Below are 26,390 nucleotides of genomic sequence, written 5' to 3' on the forward strand. Positions count from 1 at the left end.
ATCAATTTGCTTTGGAGAAATCAGTACAGTACAAAACTAACATGTTCAGGAACGCCTACAAATAATGAGCAATCTGACCACGGCGCTGGAAGTACGGAGCTCTTAATCTTTCCAAATCCAATTTTGACATTTTGACAAACCGGACCTCCGAAATTGACGCACACGGGCTGGCCCACTCGCACAGCGATGCCGCTGTATCTCTGGCATTCGCCGCAACGAGACCTCCTCTGTAGCAAACACGGTGCTCCTCGCTGGCTGATGGTATGGACGGTAAGAAGATATTCTGCTAACTTTGACTGTTAGCAATCAAAAGCTAATTCTGCCTCGACTAGCTGCGGGAGGCAACAACCATGGCTGCTTGGCTGCTATGGGAAAATAACAAAGCGTTTGCATCGCTAAATGTCAGAAAACTACGATCAATTGTCACTAAAATTCTTATGTACATTCCTGGTATTATCCACTCCAACCGGTAATTAAAAAAAATAAAAGATAGAAAAAACGACCAGCACAATATGTTTGATTTTGTGGAGGTGATAGTGTTTTCTCCTCATAGGAGCTCACATTTGATGTAAAGAAAAAAAAGAAATATTGTGCCGCCCGCTTTTGTATTCCCACAGTTTGAAATGGACAAGAGTAGGAATGTGCAAATGAATTTTAATAGCAATGAATCACTTTCAGACACTAGGTGACAACAGAATGTGACAAACCAAAACAAGGAACAACACGGATCAAGCCTCCCTGCGATCACGTTGACAGCCTGAGATGGAGAACAAAAAAAAAAAAAACGTGCTCCAAAAATGGGCGTGCCAATGTGCGGCTTTAGTCATCACTAAAACGCCCATAAATCACTACAGCTTCTTCTAAGTGAGTGAATTTTAGTACTGTACTGACATCTTTTTTTCATATAGACCCATTATATTCCTGGTAGTGTTGAAGTTCAGCCCAATCAAGTGTCGCTTTAATTAAGATTAGACGTTTAAACCACATTGCGTGAGCCATCATGTCACACAAGAATTCAAAGGATTACCGTGACTCATGAGTCTTGCTTCTTCTTTGGGTTTTTGGTGTCTTTTTTTGATGCCACCGCAGAGGGTACCAATGTGATGGTGAAGAGGAAAGTGGATTACAAGTATAGAACAAGACCATGGCCAGGCAGATGTTTGCATTCTGTACATACTGTATGCAGATAGTATGTAAATTGAGACTAACATTTTCATTGTGTGTAAATACAGTATTTAATTGGACAGATAGAAATTTGCACTGTTGTTTTTACATCTGTTCATGTACGTAAATAGTCATCCTTATATTTTCATTAAGTGTGTCTGTGTTTCTACAGTAATAATTACACAATAGTGGTGGCTTTCTGCATGTGTGTCGTGAGCTTGGCTTTCTAGGTGGGATTTAGTTGGTTGAAACGGGGGATTCTAGAGTGTCATCATAATGATCTGTCCAATTAAATGTGGCATTTCGCCCCTCCTTATTAATCCTGGTACCCTGATATAGAAAATGTCCACTTGAAGTGAGGCAGAGGATAATAACGGTGTTCTCATCTCAGCTGTGGGTTTCCGCCACATTTCTAGTGTCTCCTCTCGAGTGTTTTCTTGACAATATGTCACCCAGCCCACACATGTGGGAAGTGCTCCTCATGCATATTGGACCTACAATTAGGCACTGTAATGTATAGGCTGAATACAAAATAGAACCCAAAAGGGAGGTAATGAAAAATTCTGCTTTTACAACGATAATACTGAGTTTTCAAATAAAATGTTGGTTTCTACCAGCAACCTCAAAAATAAAAAACATAACAAAAATAAATAGTGTACAGTGGAGTCTCCAAAATGGAACACCATGTTTTCTGCCATGTTCATGGACTTCCAAGTTGCTTTCATTTCAAAGAAAAAAATTCCATCAGAAATAATGTGAAGCTAATGCATTCCACCATAAAATTTTAAGTGTAATATGCAGTTAACCACTGGATAACAAAACTTAAATTAAGTAAAACTACTCCGCTTTTGAAGACACCTAATGGAGATGCAACAGGAATTTGTTTTCCAGAGCGGTACTGTCACTTACTTGCATCATGGCGGGGTGCACAATTTGCCCTCTGGCATTCGTCATGGCAATGGAGCTGGTCATACGGGCATCCCGATGGGTAGTGGGAGGCGAGAGGACCAAGAGTGGCCTGCGGCTTCCGCCCATTAGAGCCTATAAGGACGACATGATCGTCATAACAACTACCAAACCATGCACCAGACGCTTGCTACAGAAGCTCCAGGAAAACATTCAGTGGGCGTGAATGGACTTCAAACCAAGCAAGTCACGTAGCATTTCAATCGTTAAAGGCCAACTGACAGACAAGAGGTTACACATCAGTTATGAGCCAATTCCAACACTCCTGGAGAAGCCCATCAAGAGCCTTGGGCGTTGGTATAATGCAGACCTCAGAGACACCCAGCAACTCGAACAACTGCGGCAGGACACAGCCAATGGTCTTAGACAGATCGACAACACTGCGCTGCCAGGGAAACTGAAGCTCTGGTGCCTCCAGTTTGGCTTACTGCCCAGACCACAGTGGCCTCTGGCAATGTATGAGATCCCTATATGCCATTCTAAGCGCTTGGAAAGGCTGGTGAACTCCCATGTGAGGAAGTGGCTCGGACTTCCGAAGTGCTTCAGCAGCATTGGACTCTACAGTGACGGAGCCTTGTCACTGCCAATCTCGAGCTTGGTTGAGGAGTTCAAGTGCGCCAAGGTGAGGCTGGAGATGTCCCTCACTGATTCCCGGGACCCCGTAGTGAGAGGTGTCCCTCCGACCTTGACAACAGGGAGGAAGTGGAGCCCTGCCACCGCTGTCCTTCAGGCCAAATCTGCTCTCCTCCATCGTGACGTAGTGGGCCATGTCCAGCAAGGCAGAGGAGGTTTTGGCCTTGGAACTGGAACTCCTTTCTGGCAAAAGGCATCAGCAACTGATCAACGAACCATGGTTGTAGCGGACGTGCACTGACAGGAAGAAGCAACTAGACTTTCCAAAGCGGTGACACAAGCCAAACAGGGCCGCTGGACGAGGTGGGAGGGTGTCGAGAAGAGGAAGCTCTCATGGAGTGAACTCTGGGGCATGGAATGCAACAGGTTCAGCTTCATCGTTCGAGCAACGTATGATGTGCTACCATCTCCCGTAAACCTGCAACAATGGTTTGGAAAGGACCCAGCATGCCCCCTGTGCGCGACCCGAGCAACACTCAAGCATACCATGGTGGGCTGCAAAACCAGCCTCACTCAAGGCAGATATACATGGAGACACAACCAGGTCCTCAGATGTCTAGCTGATAAACTTGAGTGCAAGAGGGTTTCCATCAATGCCCAACCTATCAACCAGCATGCCTACCAACACCCATCATCGTTTGTTCGGGAGGGGGAAAAGCACAGGTCAAAGGCCCTCACACCCTGACCTGGGCCCACTGAATGCAGCCAGAGACTGGCAGATGCAGGTCGACCTAGATCGGTGACTCATTTTCCCCCCGGAGATCGACCTACGACCACCCTACGTCCAGACCTCGTCCTATGGTCGATTACATTCAAGCTCGCCTACATCATTGAGCTAACAGTTCCTTGGAAGGATGCCGCCGGAGAAGCGTATGAACGCAAGAAGGTGCGGTACTCCAACCTAGCGGCTGCAGCAGAGGACAGAGACTGGAAGCCGAGGGTGCGCCCGCTGGAGGTGGGGTGTAGGGGTTTTGTGGCCAGTTCAACAGCAAAGCTCCTTTGGGTAATTGGAGTCAGGGGATAGGTCCACAGACAGGCCATTAAAGGGCTGGCCAACACCGCCGAGAGGGCAAGCCATTGGCTGTGGCTGTAGAGGAGCGACACCATCTGGGCCGCCAGGGGCAAAGGCTTAGTCCTGAGACACACACCCAGGAGTGATCAACCTATGGTGGGCCTGCCTCAGCTGAGGGCGTCTTGCGATAAGTGGCTGAGCAGAGCCTTAAAGCAGCAGCTCCTAGTCCATCCAGGTATGTGGTCAGGTGCAAGCTTGGCCCAGGGAGGAGGACACCCCTGCCATGCAAAGTCCTGGGGATTGTTACACCGAGTCCTTTCATCGAACGGGCTTATTATGGGTATTGCTGGAAATCATACAGTTTGTGTAGTTATACAGTTTTTTTTATTTACCATGGAAACTTGGTTTTCATATGCAGTAGTTTTCATATGATTTGGTTTTTGACATGTTTTCCTAGTTATCATACATCCACTAATTTTTCACACGAAAGAACTTCTGACTGGGCCGTTCATTTCACAGAATCAATGTTCATCAGAAGCATTTTGTAAATTGTTTAAAAAGGAGGTGAGTTAGGTATTCCGTCCCAGGCACGGAACGGTCCATCCGTCCGTCCTGGACGGATGCCCATTTTGTGGATGAATGTACGGAGGACAAGATTTTTTTTTTTTGAAAGGACATACTAAGCAAGGACAGAAGTGGGTTTTTGTCTGTCCCTGCAATCATCCCTAGCCAGGTCAAGTACCCACTGACATGTTGCGGTGGGTTCTTTTAAAAAGCAAAACCACTGTTCTCTTCTGCGATACCACGGAGCCGCCTTTATTAACTGCCTGCACAACACTGGAGTCCTTTTTTTTTCTTTCCCTGTGTGCTCCCTGCAGTAACATTGTACTCATGGGAATATAGTCTGCCCTTTGGTGGTTCAACACGTCACACCATGTGTTGCGGGTATTGTGACCGCTTGTGCATGAAGTGTGGGTGTGTTGTGCGCATGCGTGAAGAAGAAGGCAGAAGAGAGTGAAGGTGTGTGTGCGCTGGGGCGAACGAGAGGATAGGGGCAAGCGAGAGAATATTAAGTGAAGAATAGGAAGCAAGAGGAAAGTATGTCAAATAAAGTGAGACTGCAGTGCGACCCTTGTCTCCCTTTGACGTGTTGTTGGGCTACTGGGCTCCCCCTTTTTGACGAAGTGCGACGGCCGCAATGCCGGAGGCAATTCCGGCCTTGGAGAAAGATCTCCCGTGTCTCCCGACTATGTCTTTGTCTGGGACTATGGGGTAGCTGTAGAGCATAAAAATATCTCTAATTCGTTAATTCATGTCAGCGCAGTACACTTCATACTACGACCCGGAAGTAGACGTCTTTCGTTCTCCTACAATAACGTTGCGTTATTTTGCAGGTTTTTTTTTTTTTGCAAAATAACGCAATACATTTTCAATTTGTATTGCTTTATTTTGCAAAAAGAAAAGAAACCAAGAAAAATAATGAAATGTTATTTTAGGAGAACGAGACTTCCACTTCATCATACATTCACTCAGCTTTCTTTGAGTGTACTGCGCTGACATGATGCAATATGTTTTCAGTTTTTACTCCATTATAACGCAAAAGTTATTAAATAAAACCCAATAGTGTTACGTTATAATGCAATCTGAAATATTTTCGTGATGTTACCTGGTCAGCTACGTAGTCTGGTGACCAACCGTGGTTGTGTTGGCAGCTAAATGCTATCTTGGGTGACATTTAAACAGTTGTAAACAATTCAATCCACTCACTATACTCCCAGCCGGTGAGTGGATGTGAACAGGAAATTAGCCAGCTAATGAGCTTCAAATAATGTTTATGAATTATGAAACCTATCACAGTGTCATGCACAAATTTTTTTTTTGTGCGGAGTGGGGGGCGTACTGACGGAATGTAAGGACGAAAAGCGCTTTAAAAGGACGCGGACAGACGGGGTCTGATTATTTTTATGAATAAGGAGTGTACCCCGGTCGGGAACAGACCGGCAATAGGGTAAAATGCCCATCTCTGGAGAAAAAAAAAATTAAACAATACAAGCTTTTATTATCATAGTCAGGCAACAACTCTAACACAACCTGGCAAAAGTCAGACCCTTTAAATAAAAGCAAGCAGTAGAACCAGAGTTTCTCCACACTTTGTTAGGACTGACAAGTTTCTAGAATGTCGACCCAAAAGCGAACAGGAAACTGGTTGAGAGTATAGATAGAGTTTAATGACAAAAACTGAGCATCTGAATTGTGTCCAGAAGTGAGTTAAAGCAAGCAATGAGTTGATGGGTTTCTTCGGAGCAACGTAACAGGTGACGGGTCCTCTGTACGAAAGTCGGACTTGGGATGATGAGAAGAATGAGGCTGGGATCAGGGTTCAGCAGCAAAACCTCTGGAAAAACTGTTGTCAAGGAGAATAATATCAAAAAACAGACACTCACAAACAACAAGGTTCAAACTGTAGTGTCAGCTGAAGTACCACTGTTGGAACAGGAATCATCTGGCACCTGTATGCTGGTCTGACTGGCTTTTAAACCTAATTGATTGCAGATGGCTTGCAGGTGCGAGTGGATGTCCTCCAGAAGAGAACCGCCCAGCCTGAAACACAAAAGCAAGCAAAAACAAGCAAGACAGAAAAGGAACTATGCCCGCCAAAATAAAACCATAGCACAATACAAAACACCACACACTTTATTTCATAGTCACACTCAATTGACGTGCGACTGGCTGGCGACCAGTTCAGGGTGTAGTTCGCCTTTCGCCCATAGTCAGCTGGGATAGGCTCCAGCACCTCCCCGCGACCCTGTACAGGACAAGCGGCGTGGGAGATGACACATGACACTCAATTGACAAACACAAGTATGACTGCTAAATAAGCCAATGTCAGCCCATAGAAAATATAGTGTCACTGGTGTGCTTTTATTTTGAAGGGTTAACTTCTGACAGGGTGTGATATGCCGTGAAGCCCTATTTTTTTGTTATTAATTTTGTGTTTATAGATTCTTGACTCTGGAACGGATTAATTGGATTTGCCTTATTATCTATGGGACATATTGCTTTGGTTTTCAAGTGGTTGATTTTTAGTCTGACTTTCTGGAACATCATGATAACCACGGTTCCACTGTACAAATTGAATTATATGGCTCCTTTTGTATTGCGCAGCTGGACTCTTTGCAATGTCACATTAAATTACATTTCTGGCTGTATGGTTATCATGACACTTTTGTTCTTTGCCATCACTGGTATCCTTATATGGTGACATCAAAGCAAAAACACAAAAAATAAACAAAAAGAAGCACAAATAAAAGTAATATACACCTGTGGTGTTCATCCCTCTCATGACGTCCCATATGAGGATGGCTTTGAACTTTTAAGTTTTGTTGACTTCCAATTTACGAGGCATATTTGCAGCATGTCATTGCAACTATATCCCCTCGAGGTTGACATCGGGACCCTAATAATATGAGTGACAGCACCGCCTGAAAGAAAGAATTCCACTGTGAGGGTTTGCTATGAATAAGGCGCACTTGAATGTTCCATGCCTGTGATGATGATAATGATGATGATGATGTCAGAATGCATTAAGGTCCATTGTGGAGATTGGTGACTGCTGTGTCACTACAGAGAATGGAGCTGTTTGAAGTCAATGCATAAACACACGCACACACACGCACGCACACCCAGATAAATGGGCTGCTGCTGGAGCAGTCCGCACAGCAAAGTGAGCTCTGTGCAAAACTGTGCATCAACACATATTTGACCACCTAATCCAGAAGGGCAAACTTTTGTGCTCAAAGGCCAATTTGATTGATGTAAGAAAAAAAGTTAAAAAGTCGAAAATATTTAAAATAGTTCACTTTTCAAATAATAATGAAACTACTTGTATAAAAAAGAAAAAACAACAACATTTGATTCATAATTTGTTTCAAATCTACGCAGTTCAAGGTGTACCCCGCCTACTGCCCAGAGACAGCTGGGACAGGCTCCATGTAAGGATAAGCGGATGGGATAATGGATGGATGGATATTGATAAAGTTGTTTCAACGTATTGGTAAAGACGTTCGAACATATTTGGTAAAGTCGTTCTATCATATATAGTCAAATATGGCCGAAAACGTTATAAGAATATCATTTGTCCCCATAATGCCGTAGAGTATTTATTCTTAATCCATTGGACGCTCACTGTTGAATAATCTATACTCTAATCATGTAATCATTATTTAAGTACTTAAAAAATCCTGTAATTAAATGAAAGGTAAAACTTGCAATTTCTGCTCTGCAAACGCCTTCCTGTTCCCTCTCTATCTCAGTCTGATGTCTTCAAAGGGTGAGTCGAATGACTTTATTCCTGATATAGTACAATGCTTAGCTTGTTTTCACACTTGTATAATAGTAACAAATGTTATTTAAAAAAATGTCTGTATGGTTATTAAAAGTATGGTAGAACAACCAGTGTGTTCCACTTGGGAGATTCCACTTCCTGACCTTTCAGCTAGCATTTACAACATCCAGCACAATTGCAATTAGTACATGAATAAAACAACAGTGCTTAATAAATACTTTATGGAAATGAATAATGGAATACGCTGCTCGCAAAAGTAATCTATCCTTTGAAAATTTGCACACCTCAATTCAATTAGGTGCATGTCCCAATGTCAACCTTCAAAAGCAATAGCGCCATTTGTCACATGACCTACTGTTTTGTCAAAGACTAATTCAGAAAACTATAGAAGAGGGGAAACTTCTATGGTGATTCTATTATGATGGCCATCATTTTTCTGAGTATGTCAAAGCTTGCTAAAGTCATTTTATGGGAGAACACAGTATTATGCAAAAGAGAATTGTTTTTACCAGGCAGCATTTGTAGTCATTTCAAGCAAAGTAACCAGTATACTAGTACAGGTTGGGCATTTCGGGCACTAGTATAGGTTGGCCATTTCGTCCCAGGGATGGAACGCTTTGTTCGTCCGTTCCGAATGGATGCCCATTTTGGGGACGGAGTTTGAATTGTTTTTTAAAAAGGATGGACTGAGCAAGGATGGAAGTGGGGTTTTTTCGTTCAGCCCTGTAATCGACCCTAACCAGGTCAAGTACCGACTGACATGTTGTTTTAAAAAAAGACACCCGCGGTGAGCAAGCATGCACGAAACTGGTTTGCGTATTTCCATTTTCATCAGCAATAATGGACTGTGAGGTCCATTTGGACTTGACCGGGTTGTAGTGGAATACATAGACTTTGTAAATCCACTTCCATCTATACTTAGTCCGTCTTTTTTTTTTTTTTTAAGTTTCCCGTTCATCCTTTATCGCCTGCACAGACGGATAGGACCGGTCCATCTGACTGACGGAATGCCCACCTCTGATTGTTTGTCCACAACTGGCGACTAACATGTCGCTCAGTCACCTGGGATAGGTTCCAACTAACCAATCAATGACCCAATTGAAGACAAATACTATAGAAAATGGATGTTTCCCATTGGAGCAATGGCTTCCAAAGAGGAAGTGGCTCATCCACTCTACACATAGGAATGTGTTTTCTGTTATTTCGTAGCATTTGCCTGGTAGGAATTGCTCGCATTGTATTTCTAAAATCTTCATCGCATTCATGTTCAATAAAGAGAAAAAAAGGGAAAAAAATACTTGAGGTGTCTTGAGTGGTCATTCAAGATTCTTTTCGTGACACATTTCAAGCAAAAACACAGTAACAGCTTCTTGAAACCGAATGAAAAAGCTGTTTGCAACTCATTGCAAAAAAAAAAAAAGTATAACATTTTTGAGTTGCAGGAGGTACTTTTATAAAGCCACAGACAGGACCCGACTTTCTTTGCTTCAAACAAGATGTCAAGGAGACCGATTGTGATGCGGGGCGGCAGCGGCCATGATCAGAGGACAAGCACCATTGAAGACCTAACGACCCGTGAGCCAATCACACAGCTGCAGAACTCTTTCTTCTTAGCAAAGCCCGCGGAGGACACCGGCCAGCTTGATGCTTTCGTTCTTTGAGCCAACAACTCTAATTAACAGGGCAAAACAGCGGCAGCCTTGTTTACATCCATAAATAATGCATTTCACTATACACGAGGGGAGGCTCGTGCGTATGACGCCGGCCATGTTTCCCATCACGCCGCCGCGTTGTGTTATGTAATCCAATGAGGACAAGTGGGTTCGGTGCTTTATTTGTCCCCGCTCGCTCAGTCGAATGTCATTATGCAAAGTTGGCAGCTCAAAGGAAGCAAGGCGGACACAAAAGAAATAAGACAGGCATGTATCGGCGATGTGATATTTTATGTAGACTGACAAGACGCTGTAAATACTCGCAGCTCTACTCAGTTTTGATTGACATTAAGGCCTTTGTACTACTACTGTATTTTGTTGGTCGTGGTGATGGTACTAATTAACTTTTTTTTATGGTGGTACTTTGTGTAAAAAGCTCAAGAATCACTGAGCCCCAACCCATATACGGTACTTTCAACACAATTGAAAGGCACACTCGCGCTCTTCATTTTTGTACCTGGGCAAGTCTGATTTACTGTATTTGGGAATTTGGCAGACTGTGTATTCCGGTGGACCGCATTTTCAATTAAACATTGGTCTAAGTAGTTGGACCGAAACACTAACAGAAGCTCGTTTAAAATGAAAGACGGACTGACCTATAGGCGATTACTATTTGGTCCGGCCGGACAAAAAGGCGAATAGACGGACGGCGGAAGGGTACCCCGTCTGCAGATGGAAGACGATAAACGGACCGGTGAAATGCCCAGCTCTGATAATAATACATTCATTCATTCATTCTCCATACCGCTTATCCTCACAAGGGTCGCAGGCGTGCTGGAGCCTATCCCAGCTGTCTTTGGGCAGTAGGCGGGGGACACCCTGAATTGGTTGCCAGCCAATCGCAGGGCACACAGAGACAAACATCCGCACTCACAATCACACCTAGGGGCAATTTAGACAGTCCAATCAACTTACCATGCATGTTTTTGGAATGTGGGAGGAAACCGGAGTACCCGGAGGAAACCCACGCAGGCACGGGGAGAACATGCAAACTCCACACAGAGTGGCCGGAGCCGGGATCGAACCCACGACCTCTGAACTGTGAGGCGGACGTGCTAACCAGTCGACCACCGTGCCACCCTGATAATAATAATAACTATTATTATATTAGACTTGTCACAGATCTGATCAGCTTGATCGGATCATCAGATATTTTGCATTTGTTTAATACAAAATCTGTAATGAGTTGTAATGTCATATTTTGCCGGTCGAGCAATGACGTCATTGATCAGCTCCGAAAAGTAGGACATTATAGTAAACGCAATCTCGTACATTTAATAATCCAGGGGTTCTCATCATAAATAATCAGATTTTTTTTTTTTCCCCAATATTTTAAATAATTTATTTTTTTCGGGGTGGGGGTCGGGTTTCCCCGCTCATTTTCCATATATTGAATGTTCATCAGTGTTTTGGGGAGAATTCTTTAGGTTTTATCTGTTTTTTTATCTGTTTTTTCCAAATGCATTTCAATAGGGGTCAATGATATGCGATTATTGGCTAGTTGTGGACTGGTCTGATCCCAATCCCCCGCGAATAGCGGGGTCAACTGCAAAGTAAATAAACAAGTTGTTTATATAGTTTGGATGGATTGGGCCTTCTTCTGATCGGATCGGTGATCGGTTTTCGTTTTTTTAACTCGATGATTGGTGACCTGCTCCAAAATCCTGATCGTGTGAAGCCTAAATAATTTGTTTTTATCTGACTTGTCAGATGCAACCTTAAAAGAGCATCACCATCCAACAGGAGAACAATATCTTAGGGCATTACTAAGACTTGATAAGTTTAAAAAAAAAAAGTAGATATTGTAAGTTATTGAAATTAATTAGCTAAGAATACATTGAGCCTGCTTATTTTGCCACAATTTCTTTCTTTCATTCAATAATAAAAATATCATTTCTTTTGGTGCATGTTAAATATCGCATAATATCAATATCACACATTCAACACCCATATCGCATATCACATATTTTCCCAATAAGCATGCAGCCTTACTGCAAATGCCTTATCAACACTTTTTACCTCAGCAATGCCACCTCAGCAGCCTCACTGGAATGTGGCACCCTTAGAGGAATCCACTAAAGATAAGAAATCTTCGGTGACGATATCGCCACCTCTATCTAATTATGCACATCGACTTTGCTCTAAGGTCAATTACAGTAAGGTACGTATCAAATACAGTGTGGTGCTTGTTGACAGAATACCCCCTTGGAATTAATAGTGTTTTTTTTCAATGGCCTCAAATATATATGCAATTATAGATTGAAATATAATAAGTGTCAACCTACGAAAAATCCATCTTATGAATAGCCTTTCAGAACCAATTGTGTTCGTATATTGGGGACCTCCTGTATTGCAGTGTTTATGTGTTAGACTTGTCTTTAAGAGGCAGGGCCTCAAGTTGCATATAAGTGAAGCCTCATGCCAACTTCACACAGGATGGCTGTAAGTCAGATATGCTTACCATTAGTACACCATACTGCCTAACGGTGTGTTTGTTTTTTTCCCCCTGACACTATCAACAAGATGTCACTGTAAATGCTGTTATGACATGAGTGCACAATTATAAAGAACGGGAGCATCTTTTGTACAGCAGTGCATCAGATCGTATGCAATTACATCGTGGGGGGAAGAATACACAAGAGGCATTGTGGGGCCAAACTGCAGCATCAGCAAACAACTTCACAATTAAACACAAGTGTGGCTGAACAATCTACACACAGAAGTGTGAGGCCACTCTAATTGACTCGCAAATGTGCAAATATGCATTCATGATCCTGTTTAGATTGGGACACTTTGCAAACAACAACAAAATTGTCCACGAGAGCGACTCCAATATGTCAAAACAAGGCAAAAAGTACAAACAATGATGATGAAGCTGTTTTCATGCTTAATGGAAGTAGAACAAATAAGGCGAATTTCTAAAAATCCTCGCATGAAGCACAAGCGAGATCTCAGGGTTAAAGTGTGTTTTTTTTTTGCCCATGCACACACTGACTGGATGAACGCTCTTTTCACCCCGTCTGTCATCTCGTTTTAACGTCTCCAGATAGACTCAATTAGAGAAATGAAAGGGAATGTCAATGGGAGACAAGTCTTCCACTAATCCAATAAGACGCTCCACAATGCACCCTCCTTCATCGCACAAGAAGCTGACTGGTGCCGCTGGCAAGAAGGTCCAATTCATCAACACTATTTACAGTGCGACCTCAGTTTTCGGAATTCATCCGTTTATATACATTTACACACAAAAACATTGATAAATAAATAGATAAATACAATAAAATATAATTAGGTAGTGTCTCTTACCTTTATTGAAGGGTCTTGATGGCATATATGTGATGAGTAAAGAGAGGAGAACCATTTACAGAGTTCTTTTGAATTCTATCATGGCCTTTTTTTTTTTTTTTCCATAAAACTTTTTTCCATAGAACTTTCTGTCATATTGTGTGAAATGGATTCAACAGACGGAAAGACAAGTTCCACAATGCAATCTTTTAGTAACAATCAAGGCAATAACAAGCTTCCCGGTCTATTTAAGAGTTGCACTCAAACAATTTTGTGCTTTTTTTTATGCAGCGTGACCATTAAAACCACTGTGTGCTATACTGTGTGCTTTTATTTTGAAGGTCTGACTTTTGGCGGGATGTGTTATACAGTTGTTGCCGGAGTGTTGCAGAACAGCCAGGTTATTGCTTTGCGGGAATACCCTCTAGAGATGGAAAAAGAAGCTTCAAAATGGTTCATGAACCAGTTGTAGTTAAATAAGAGGTTCAACAAATGGTTCTCTGTTGTTCCTCAGCTGTGCGTTGTCTTAGTTCTTGTTTATATGCTTTTCTGTAGTTTTTTTTTTTTTTGCCTTCTTGTTGTATCTCTGCTGTTCCTTAGCTGGGCCTTATTCGTCTTCTGTCCCGTGTCACTTTTTTCTGACATTGCTCAGCAGTTAATCTGAGCTCCCTCACCTGCCTCCCTTAGATGTCTCGTTTAGTGGCCTTCTTCAATCGTTTTGTTGTTGTTCCAGATCACTTTTTCTGTTGTTCCTAATCCGTGTCCTCGGTGTTCCTTGTTTGTATTTCAACTGCATCATCGCTGTTCATCAACTGTTTCCTGGGTGTCCCTACATAGCTGCTTCTCATTTGTAGCCGTGCTCCTTATCCTTATTCCTTTCTTTTTCTCTTATGTCTGACCTTCCTCAGTTGGTTTGTTGTTGTTGTTCCATCTTTTTTTCCAGTTTCTCTGCTGTTTCCTTGACATTGCTCATTTGTGCCTCTGCTGTTCCTTACTTGCAGCTCTCATTAGACACTATAATTGGTACACCTCAAAATCTAATTGGACCAAATACATTAAATTCTGAGCTCATTATTAAACTTGTAGTTTGCAGTGGTGTAGAGGTGCTATGAATCATATGGACATACACCATTTACACACAAAATTACTTCAGTCATAGTCCATTACTATGTCGGGGTTGATTTGATGCTCTGGTAGCCGAGGTAACTCTTTCGTAAGTTTCATCAAAACGTTCAAGTTTGCAGTATTATGACTGTCAGTCACTTCGTTCAGGTTGTTTCAAAGTGGGGGGCCGTTTAAGTTGTCTGTCATTAGCATTCAACATCACATTTCTCAGACATTCAATTTACTTGCATCCTCTCTAGTTTCTTCCCGTGAAGCCCATTATTAGCACCCATAGACTGCACAACGGAGTTGAGATGTGTGCGTTGATTGAGTTATCCGGCGCCTCATGACAGTTGCGCTTCAGTCTCGTTGTTATTCAATTACATGGTTGATCGAACTTGGAGCCCATTCGAATGTCAGCCCTCAATTACCTCCTCAAAGTGTACTTAGGAAACATATAATAAAGGGTCACGAGGTAATGGCATGTGTCCGTCCGCATTTCAGACATGTAATTTGTGGTTCTTGGACAAGCCAAATAGAGTGGACACTGTTCCATATTCGTTACAATGAGCCACTAAACATCACATTTATGAATCACAATTTTCTGCACTGTTTTTAATTTGATCACTTTTCCAGTACGGGTTCCCCTCTGACTTTTAAACCTCACACTTCATTCCGTCTGCCAATAACCTGTAATGATGTAACTTAAAGAGATGTGAATTCAGGAGATGCAGATGATAGTGATGAACATACCCGAGGCAATGTGACTAAAATATGCAAACATATTCAGAATGACATGCTATAAAATAAATCTCATTTGGGAGTTCATTCAAGGGCTTGACTTGTCCCTGGACGCCTCTGCACACTTCCAAGCTGTGTGATGATACCGGACCAAGGATGACAAAAAGGGGGGAAATGAAATGTTAGATTTGAACTTATTTGAATTATGATGGCATTTCTCAGCATTCCAAGTTCAACGATTTAGTCATTTTGATGGCAAAATAGATAAAAACCTGTATCGTAAAATTTTATTGTCTGTTATGTTCTCCACCTTTTTCTCTGCTGTTCATCAAATTTCAAAACTAGTGATCCATCAATTAGTTGTGTATAAGGCGATCATACATTTACACGGGTCATAACGGCCCTCCGAGCGAAATCATAACTATGATGTGGCCCGCGACAAAAATGAGTTTGACACCCCTACTATAGGCAATTTGGTCAACCATTTGGTCTGGACGGGCAAAATGTTTGTATGCATTTGCTTGTTTGTTTGTTTAATTTAAAATCATTTTACTGTGTGCTATTCACAATATGGATTTTATGGAAAAAATGGGAAAAAAATGTAAATTGACAATTTTAAGGATGGGGTGTTTCTCAGCTGTTCTGTTTCACTTTTCTTTTATCTTCAACTGCTCCTCATCACATTTTTCTCAGTCTTTCCTCAGCTGTTCCTAGTGTACTTTTTGTGCTTTTCCTCCCTCAGCTGCTTTCCACACTGCTCTTATTATTTTATTATCTAGTTCCCTGTTGTTCCCTTCATCGTCATCTCAGTGGTTCCTCAGTGATGTGCTGTCAGTTTTTTTCTGTTGTTACTCAGGCTGCTTCTCAGCTGCTTTCTTTGTCTTGTTTTTGCTTGTATGTGTTCCTCAGCTGTTCATTACCTATTTCAAGGGCTTTCCTCTGTGCGTTCTGTCTGCTTTCCTTCTTTGCCTATGTCCCATTTTGCTTTTTTGACTCTTATGTGTGTTACTTGGATTTTGGGTTTTTTTCACCAACTCGCTTCATTTCCTTACACGATGCAACAAACTTCTTAAGAGGTCTGACTAAAACTATACACGAATAGTCTAGGTTTAATTATTTATAGCGTCTTCACATCGACAAGATACAGTCACTCTAATCTCATGAATATTATAGAATTTCATTTTTTAGTTCAATTCAGATGAAAAAAAAAAATCTGCCGAAGACGCTAGAGGTTCATGCTCAGCAGGAATTCAAGAAAATATGAATGTATTTGGCATTGTGAATATGGTCCAATGGGATGTACCGGTAAGTGTATGAAAGTGTTGTTTAAGGACAAGTAAGTACATGCTGAGGCTATTTGACATCACAGTGGGTGACCAGATAAATGTATGGCAGCCTGAAGATATGTTTTCTTTTGTTTCTCGCTCCCGGGGGGAATATGTTCAAAAGAAGCTTCTGGCTTTTTTTTAATCCAATAGACATTGTAATTTTCCCATACAGCGGATAGAAAAAGTATACACATCCCTGTTAAATTTTCAGGATTCTGTGATATAAAAAAAAATAAGACTAAGAGAAATGATTTCCAAAATGTTCCCACCATTGTGACCCTTAACCTTTATTACACAACTGTAAGATAAAATGAAATCTTTTCCAGAAGGAAAGTAACCAATTAACCAGCGGTGGGCGCGTGAGTGAATTTCATCATTCGCCAGCGGCAGAACCCGGAAGACCATCAATCGTCATTATTTCAGGCCGGCTTGGTCCGTCAGTCCGTCACTCCCTCAACGTCATCTTTAACTTGCTTCCTTCATCGCTAAATGACATTACAAAATGCCCCTTGTCTTTTTTTTTTTTTCAGGTTCCTTGCGGAGATTAAATGGTGCCCAGCAAATTATTTATTTAAAGGAAATCTTATTAACCATAAATAAATTTCAGCTGTTCTAGTATACTTTTGAAAGCATACGAACGGCTTGCTTAAGATGCAGTCACATTTGCATCTTTACGTGATGCAAGAAGAGATTTTTCAATCCCTCCCTTGGTCGTAACTTCCTATTTTACGTTCAGCAAAATGGAGCTCCTTCTCTTAATGGTATTCACAAGCATCAATGGTTAGCTCACCAGGCTCCAGATGCTTGGATTCGTCAAGGTGGTCCTGTGGAGTGGCCTCCCAAATTCCCAGATATCACTCCGCTTGACTTTTATCTTTGGGTAAATTTGAAGGTCAATGGTGGTGTATCAGGGAAACATCCATCCATCCATTATCTGTACCGCTTCTCCTCACAAGGGTCGCGGGGCGTGCTGGAGCCTATCCCAGCTGTCTTTGGGCAGTAGGCGGGGGACACCCTGAACTGGTTGCCAGCCAATCGCAGGGCACACAGAGACAAACATCCGCACTCACAATCACACCTAGGGGCAATTTAGAGTATCCAATCAACTTACCATGCATGTTTTTGGAATGTGGGAGGAAACCGGAGTGCCCGGAGAAAACCCACGCAGGCACGGGGAGAACATGCAAACTCCACACAGGGAGGCCGGAGCCGGGATCGAACCCGCGACCTCTGAACTGTGAGGCGGACGTGTTAACCAGTCGACCACCGTGCCGCCTCAGGGAAACATACAAAACAAAAATCCCAAGGAACGTATCACCAATGCCTTTACGAGCATGATTCCAGCTGTGCTAATACATGTTTTTCAGCACAGTTGCATATCAAAAAAACATATCAACAGTTACAGTCATGCAGTAGAACTAAAAATGGATTTCATTAAAAGAATGAAAAAAAAAAAAAAAAAAGCAAGGAAACTAAATGCTGATTGGAAGGACGCATGGCTGGTGTACCTTTGATAAAATTTGTAATGATAAGCACGAGATCTGCAGGTTTGGATTTTCAGAGGACCATGGGAACTATTTGAACATTTAGCTTTTGGCTAATTCATCAGGCGAAAAGAAGGAACTGTTAGGGATCCAGGAACCTTTGGGGTGGGGTCTACACTATTGATCAAACCTGATCGCAATATTTTCATTCTTGAAACTATACGTTTACAAGAACTACAAGTTCCCAGAACATTACATGGGAATGTGGCTATTGCAGTTGTAGTAAACACTATTGAGAAATGCATATACTGCATGTGGGATGACGTACTTAAGGTGATAAGATATGAAACCACAAAGCCTGTTAGTTGTGTCTCCAGTCAAGCATGACTACTATTGATAAGTAGAGAATATTAACTTTCTGCCCAAGGACAATTTGGACATTGCAATTATTCCTCCGCTTAATGGTGTCATCAACAACAGGCAGGCAGGGAAGTACCTGTTTTTACTCTCTCATTCAGACCTTACGTATGATCGAATGCACAGTGCAACACAGTGTCAATGTTTGATTTAAAACATCAAGGTTGGACATTATTTCCCTGCATCTGAAGGGCGTGACTTTTTCCAGGGCAAAGAGATTAGAGTCTGATTACTTCCTGTTCTATGCAGCTTGTTTATCTCTTATATTACATTTGTTTCTAATCGGATCACAACACAGTTTATTTGGATATAATGCAGCCGCCCAGTGTTTTGTCTCTTCTTGTGATTTCAAATTCGGTGCAGTAATACACCATATTTGACCCCTTCTGACCGCACACACTTTTTGGCTGTGCATACATCACTTAGTTACCGCAGGAGATTTCTGAAAGGACACAGCTTCAAATAATGGTGTAAAGAAACATTTAAATTCAGTTCAACACATCCATTCAGGGATGATCAGCCTTTGATTTCAAACGGGCTTTCGTTGGCGATTCCGACTGCAATATTCAATAATTGTAATTTATCCAAGAAAAGACCACATTTAAAAAGATGTTTCAAAGTAGTAGTAGTAATCACGAGAAAAGTGTTGACCAGTGCCACGGGATGTATTGTCTTGTACTTCTCAGGTTTGGCCGTAAACGAAAGCGAGCAAGCTGGATACAACAAGTCTCTCAGGCCAAACAATTACATTGTCGAGTCCCAGGATTTTATGGTAGTGTAAATATCTCAAGTGTGAACTTGTGAGAGTGGTGTGCAGATGGCAAGTCGGTGTGTGGCATTACACATGCAGTGACAGAACAGACAGCAACGCTGACTGTGAAATTCAGGCAGGCCCCGTTTTTGCCCTCTTCAGTGAAAGCGGGCGCATAGAAACACGTCGTCCCTCTGGTGACAGCAAAATAAAAAAAAATAAAAAAGAGGCGACAGATAAGAGGCAAACATGCAGAAATAACTTTGCATATGAGCCTGTGTGAATACTGTGGGGTTACAAGGTTCAGGGTGTGATGAATGACAGTGTGTGGCGGACGGCCCTGGGGAGCACCTTGTTAATGTCACACCTCCATCCTGAGATGTGATTAGCACTCTGGTGCGCCAACAGATTGAACTCCTTCCACTTTTGATAGCGTGCATGAATATTCACGAGGGATATGAATCGGCCTGATCGGGATTCAAAGGGAAAACCTGACACTGACAGCAAAGGTTGATGTCCAAATGAGTGTTTGTGTTTTAAAAGGTGAGTTTGGCTTCCAAGCAGTATGCCCGTTTGTAACAATTGCTATAAACTTGAGACAAAAGCTTCATACCTGAGATTGTCCCAGCACAGGCCTCAATCCCCAAACCACTGTGTTCAAAGATGCACCGAAACAACCAGGCAACTAGAGTTGCTTATCAGTCAGGCTTTCAAAGGAGTGTTTAAGGTGTCAAAAGCAATCTGCAAGCTGTCACGATTTTTGACAGCTGTCCCAAAATTCAGTTGAAGAATTCAGCTGTCCGGATGCGTGACTCCGCTAAAATAGACAATTACATAGATGGGAAAATAAATGGGCTTCAGACTATGCTTAGTCCGACGATTTTTATTTGACTAAGTTTACCGTCTACTTATCGCCTACAAAATGGTCGTCCGTCATAGGTGGATAGGCGGACCGGTCTGTCACATCGGTGGTTCATTCAATTCTTGTGTATAGGTTAGATTCAGTTTCATTTCTTTTCAAGGCCTCCTCCCATATGCCTCCTTCTGCTGTGGCTCCATCCACACCATTCGTTTAGTTTTAGTTTCTATTCCACTTCACTACATGTTGACCTTTTGCCATCGTGGCTTTTTGTTTGAATCTTTTATTTTACTTCACGTCTTACATGCTCCTTCTGTTTATTAAAATGTGTTTATTGTATTCTCAGTTGATAGGGTCCAAGATTTGTGACAATAAAAAGATGAATGTTTTCTAAAGGAAGAGACAACTGAAATGGTAACAGGAGTTAAAAAAAAAAAGAGAGAAAAAAAAAACATGTCTGTGATCTTTGTCATTGCGCAAGATTAGCATGTTTTTTGGGGGGTTATGTAATTCAAACAGCTCCTTTGTTTTTTTTTTGAATACCATAAACATGATAGTTTTTAGACTGTATTTAAAATAGAATAATGATAGTCACTATGCTCATTCTCCAAGAATGAAATCATACTTTGGACTTCTGAGGCAAAAGTGGACACTGACACAAAAGTGAAAAAATTAACTTCATTAAACATGGAAACAAAGTAGCAAAAGAAAGAGGACCGGGCGTGGCAGCGGCTGAGCTCTTACCACATCGAGGCTGAGAAAAGAAGAATAAATGGAAGTCAGTCCAAAGTCAAAGTGTTGGAGAAGCCAGGAAAAAAAACTCTAAAAGTAAGCAAAGTAATGAAGGGAAAATCACTGGCACCAACGAGGGTCAAAGACCAAAGTGCAACATGCAACTAAATAGAACAAAACATGACTCACAACATTAAAGTCATAATATTATAAGTAAAGTTTATTTCTAGAAAAATGAAGTAATCCTTTCATAAAAGAATTTCCTAATATTAATGTAGTATGAGAAAAATGTCAATTTTTAGTCAAATAAACTGATAAAAAGAAGTAGTACAATTACAAGAAAGATCAAACTCATAATTTCGGCAATGTTTAAATGTTTAAGATAAGAATATAATCATATTACATAAAGTTGCTCATAGTTCTAGAACTAAGTCATAAAAATAAAATTAAATTTCACAAAATATTTAAGAATTTGAGATGAAGAATTATGGGGGTAAAACAAAAGTGTGACAAAAACTGTATGAATACAAAAAAGAATTTATTAGATGTACATTTAATAATTTGACATGAAAAAAGTTGTCGTTTTACAAGAATCAATATTACAAGAAAAAAGTAAACATTTAATATGATTAAAGTCAATATGAAATAAAAGTTTGACTAATTACAAATGAGATTAACTCCTTGATATTATGGTGAAATCGTCATTTAAGGACAATGAAAAATGCTTTGATTTGATGATATTATGAGAAAAGTCTTAATACAATGAAGTAACAATGACATTAAATGTTTAATATTACGAGAGAGAAAAAGCCTTGCATTTTATAAGATGAGGACTGTTAAGAGTCACCCTCTAGTTTTGAAACTCAAAGCTACTCCTTAAGTACTGGATAATGCAAAGGGCTACTACTTTAATTCACACTTCCGGAATACCAAATTTGCTCAAATTACATTTAACTATATATTGTTGTGTGAGAACACCATGTTAATGTTTTCTACAATAACTATCGACAACGATTCAACAGGGTGGACATGTCAATCCCATCAATCAAGGTGACGTCAATGGTGAATAGCAACGCTCTTAGAATTTAAGGAATGTGTATAGCAGGATCAAAGTTTTCCATCCAGAGTGCTTTATTTTTATTGATCAATAGATAAAGATGTTGCAACAGATATAAACTAACAAGCAAGTAGCTAATGTGACCAGGGAAACAAAAGCTGCTTTTGTTGTGACAGCCCAGAAGTAACACACATTACCCCAAATTGGGCCCATTCACTGAAGTGAAAATACTGGCACAAATACTGATTGCACGTGGGCAAAGAGAAACGAAACAAACGATAAGTATCAGCTGGTGCATACGCTCTTGCACTTGATTGGGTAAACTGGGCAAGTCAAACCAGCGGGGTGAGATTTCAGATTATAAAGCAACGCTCCTAACAGAGCAAGGATCACTATAGGTGCCGGTCTTCTGAAGCAATGCAAAGCTTACATTCGTCACCAAAATGGCAGAACCGGGGTAGGTGCAGATGTGTGTATTGCCTGCAATGTTTGCGAAAGGCTGCGTTACATCCTATAATTTTACCTCATATTGTGGCCACTGAATGAATGACATCTGATTTTCCTTTTGCCTCAGTAAGATTTTGAGCAGCGCTCGCTTTCTTTTCCAATACAAAAATGCACTTTTGGGACCACGCTGGGGAGCCTACCTGTGCTTTAAAGCATTAAGTGACCAAACTGGCGATTCTCCTGTATCTGGATATTTCCACAGTGACTCTGGTGAAGTGCACGCAGAGGTCAGCATGGAGAAACATACTGAAGGGCTTTCTCAAAGGAACCCTTTCAAATACTGACTAAAATCTATTTGTATACTCATTCTCTCACATAGATGCGTTTTCTGGATTACCTGAAAACCTCGCATCGTGGACTCAACTACATGGTCACTTGTTACTTGTCCTGGTCACCCTGTGCACACTGTTCCCGGGCATTAGTCACATTCCTCCAGAACAATGCAAACGTAAAGCTTCGCATGTTTGTGTCCCGCCTCTACTGCGTGGAAATCAAGGAAAATCGCAAGGGCCTGCAACTGCTGAGTGACGTTGGAGTGCACCTCGAAGTCATGAAGAACAAACGTAATTTAGACTGAGTATACTGTGTCAACGAGTGAACTGACTACTGCAGAGTCTTGTGAAAATACCAAACCTTTTTTCCTCCATTCTCCATAGATTTTGAATATTGCTGGAAAACCTTTGTTGATCATCGACAAAGGCCCTTCCCGCCTTGGGACGACATTGTTGGAAACCATGTTCATTATCAAGAAGAACTGACGGATATTCTCAAACAGGTAACTGGCACTCAAGCTCTGTCGGTATAATCGAGAGTGAAACTACAAAATATCATTTTTTTCAATCAGACATGGTGCATAATTTAATCTTCATTTTATATCAGAACTACTTTTGCACATGGGACGGGGAATGTGTGCTTATCGTCGGGACCTCTTTGGTCCGGCATGTGGAGATTAGCAGATGCAGCACTTCCTGTCACCCATGTGCACTCGTTCAGGACGTCAACGAGGTCATCCCCCATCTGCTGGCTCGACACCCGTCTTTCTCTGCCGTGGTTGCGCACGTCGGAACGTGGGACCATAAACTGCAGCAGTCGGAGAAACTGAAAGGTGACTACATCTCCCTCATACGCACCATCCAGGATTCAAAGAAGCATGTCATAGTCTCAGGTCCCTTTGTTCCCCCTTCCTTTGGAGAGGTAAAGTTTAGCCGCATCAGACAACTCCACATCTGGCTTAAAAGATACTGTCACAGCAAAGACATCCCCTATGTGGACAACTTCACCACTTTTCTCAATAGACTGGACCTTTTCAAACCGGACCGCCTCCACCCAAATCTCACTGGATCTCGCCTTTTAGCCATGAATATTGAACTCACCCTGCTCTCTTGCAATGCGTTCTCAAAATAACGGTCAGTAAATCTATATTCATTGATCGGTCCGCCCCTACTGTCCACCTTCAACTTCCACCAGCCATAACCTCCAATAGGGCTCCACACAATAACATCCCCAACCCAAGTGAGAGGTGGCCCTGCCTCCTCCAAATTCCCATCACATGTGGTTTTGATGAGTGCACATTTAGTACAAACATTAATCTGGCTCTGCTGAATATTCTCGACAATACCTTCAGTATAAATTACCTGGTTGTTGACAATAAACTGGAGATGATTTTGCTAACGGGCGGCACGGTGGTCGACTGGTTAGCACGTCCGCCTCACAGTTCAGAGGTCGTGGGTTCGATCCCGGCTCTGGCCTCCCTGTGTGGAGTTTGCATGTTCTCCCCGTGCCTGCGTGGGTTTTCTCCGGGCACTCCGGTTTCCTCCCACATTCCAAAAACATGCATGGTAAGTTGATTGGACACTCCAAATTGGCCCTAGGTGTGATTGTGAGTGCGGATGTTTGTCTCTGTGTGCCCTGCGATTGGCTGGCAACCAGTTCAGGGTGTCCCCCGCCTACTGCCCAAAGACAGCTGGGATAGGCTCCAGCACGCCCCGCGACCCTTGTGAGGAGAAGCGGTACAGATAATGGATGGATGGATGGATTTTGCTAACAGAAACAAGGCTTGGTACTGATTCAGCTGTTGTTCTCATAAGGCCTGCTCGCTCATTTTAAAACTTTATTTTCCACAAGGGGGTTAAGAGGAAAGACGGTACTGCGTAACTGATTAAAGAAACATTGAACTCAAATGAGGTTTCTTTTAATTGTTACAAATTGTTTGAATATCATGCCAATCCTCTGTCTCACAGTATTCAGCTCACCCCAACATTCCACTTCTTTTGTCAATGATTTTTCAGAATTACTATGAGTCATACACACCACGTACAATAGGGTTTTGACGTCACACAGCCAACTCACAACAAGGTGTGCCCTCACCTTGGATCTTATTATAATCTACATCCTGTCAACTAGAGCGCCCCCTGTTGTGAGCTGGCAGTCTCTGACCACTGATGTATGTTTTTTAAATTGTTTTTACAACATCCATTTTAATAACATATAATTTTAAAACCAAACGAACTAAACTGACCAGACTCAATGGCTCCACTTTTCACAAAACAATACAAATAAAACGTACGCCACTCATGCACTAAGAAAGGTCAACATTTTTTTTTTTTTTTAATAATAAATGGGAGGAGTGAAGAGAGGAGGTGGACAAAAAACAAGTTGACAGTTCACCATGAAGTATTTAGGGAACAACTCAAAACCTACAATAACACAGTCAAAAAGGCATGGGTTTCCCATTTTTCAAACTCCTCACAGAAAAAAAAAACAATCACAAATTCGCTTTATCCACCATCGACCTTTTAACCAACACCAATTTTTAAAACAAACTCCCATGCCACCATCTGGGGGCCTTTGCCAGGACTTTGCAAGCCACTTCACAAACAAGATTGATGGTATCAGTTCCAGTCATTTATCTCAGAACGTAATTTTGAACACACTTGAATTGTCACGTTTATCGGAGGAAATACTGGATGGTTTTGCCCTGATTGACGCGTGGTCAAGCGTTCTCCTTGGTAAACCCAACAACCTCCCTTTTAGATCCAATTCCCACATCCCTCTTAAAAATATTGTATGGCTTATTTGAGGAACATATTTTGAGTGTTGTGAACTACTTTTCTTCACTTATAACTGCAGTGGTGAAAGCCCCTTCTGAAGGAGAGTAATTTAGATGGCAGTGAATTTCTTCGAGCTCAACCAGGACAAAACAGAGATTTGAGTTACTGGCCCTCGAGGCAAGCGAGAGAAACTGTTATCAAAACTACAAGTTTTGAAACCCTCATAATATGTAAAGAACCTTGGTGCCATTTTAGTTGCGATCTTTACTTTTACTCCACACAAAGAATTATTTCAGTCATTGTTGTTGTCTTTTTCTTTCTTGATTGCATAGGTACCAACCGTTTTGTTCATGTGTTTATTTCTTTAACAAACTATTTGTCTTTGCTCTCTGTAAAGTAGTGCTCGCTGTGCACATTAGGGTGCCTTGAGAGACTAACAATAATGATAATAATCTATTATCTATAATGTAATCTTTTCCAGTGACAAGCAGAACAATAAAATGGCAAAATGTACAGTTAAAGCAACACTGTGTCATATGTCCGTTTTTGTTGATTATTATTGATATACGCCATGTGTACAAACGCGGTCGTGTTTTGATAAAAGTCAACCAAATTTCCCAGGCGCGCATGGTGTCGTGAAATCCTGAGCTCTCGCTGGCCTGCAAGTTGGAGTGAATTATATTTCTATTTCCAGTGTCTGTGTGAAAAGTGAATAGCGATGAGGTAATGAATCTAATTTTGTTCAAACAATATTTTTTTTGTTTTGTTTTGGGGCTTCTGCCATGACACCAGTAATAGTGCGTAGACGTTCAAATCAACTTCCGTCCTTATAGCGAAAGGAGGAAGTGAGTATGCCGTAAAGCCATTCATGACATTTGTATTTTTTTTGTGTGCCAGCGTTGCTACCATCCTCCTCAAAGTTGCTTAGTGCCAGTAAAAACGATACAGAGGGCATGACAAAAGTCCCATTCCACGACTTGTAAGTCAATGTTTCATCAAAAGAGTTGTGAAAAAAATGCATTGAGGTGGAATTCTTGCCCAGTGCTTCTTTAATGTGTATCTGCATGCTGCCATTCATACAAAACATTAGCTTTGTGTTCAATTTAACAGGCCCAAATTTCACACTAAGTAAATTAGTAAGTAAACTGGGAAAACAATTCTCATTTTCTCAGTATATGTAGGTCTACTTTGTGTGGCATTTTTGTTTGGTGGTGTGCAGTGAGAACACAGCTCTAAAGGAATG

At 41.5% G+C, this 26,390-nt stretch overlaps 1 protein-coding gene and 1 long non-coding RNA gene across 4 annotated transcripts; one reads left to right on the top strand and one right to left on the bottom strand.

Moving 5' to 3' along the window:
- Positions 1-5,928: 5,928 nt before the first annotated feature.
- On the bottom strand, positions 5,929-7,257 carry LOC147151702 (uncharacterized). The gene is made up of 3 exons (XR_015085830.1): positions 7,097-7,257; positions 6,258-6,581; positions 5,929-6,179 (listed from the first exon to the last, which is right to left on the bottom strand). It is a non-coding gene; the product is annotated as an uncharacterized LOC147151702 (long non-coding RNA).
- A 14,736-nt stretch (positions 7,258-21,993) lies between these two features.
- On the top strand, positions 21,994-25,668 carry LOC147151703 (single-stranded DNA cytosine deaminase-like). Of its 3 annotated transcripts, XM_086022420.1 has the most exons (6): positions 21,994-22,047; positions 22,165-22,324; positions 22,417-22,660; positions 22,754-22,872; positions 22,977-23,202; positions 23,292-23,421. In XM_086022420.1, the coding sequence occupies exons 1-6, from the start codon at positions 22,034-22,036 to the stop codon at positions 23,300-23,302; spliced, it is 774 nt and encodes a 257-aa protein (XP_085878546.1). In that variant the 5' UTR covers positions 21,994-22,033; the 3' UTR covers positions 23,303-23,421. The 3 variants fall into 3 exon arrangements, with proteins under 3 accessions (XP_085878546.1, XP_085878524.1, XP_085878534.1); XM_086022398.1 differs by having other exon boundaries at positions 22,977-25,668; XM_086022408.1 differs by having other exon boundaries at positions 23,091-25,668.
- Positions 25,669-26,390: the final 722 nt, after the last annotated feature.

Source organism: Filicampus tigris, chromosome 2 (assembly GCF_054856515.1).
Source record: "Filicampus tigris isolate MCC_2025a chromosome 2, RoL_Ftig_1.0, whole genome shotgun sequence".
Lineage (NCBI taxonomy): Eukaryota > Metazoa > Chordata > Actinopteri > Syngnathiformes > Syngnathidae > Filicampus > Filicampus tigris.

What these genes read in the sequence shown, in the direction of transcription:
- LOC147151703 (XM_086022398.1), top strand. An exon ending in CTGGTGAAGTGCACGCAGAG is followed by an intron (nt 22,325 to 22,416) that starts GTCAGCATGGAG and finishes TCTCTCACATAG; the next exon opens with ATGCGTTTTCTGGATTACCT. An exon ending in TGACGGATATTCTCAAACAG is followed by an intron (nt 22,873 to 22,976) that starts GTAACTGGCACT and finishes ATTTTATATCAG; the next exon opens with AACTACTTTTGCACATGGGA.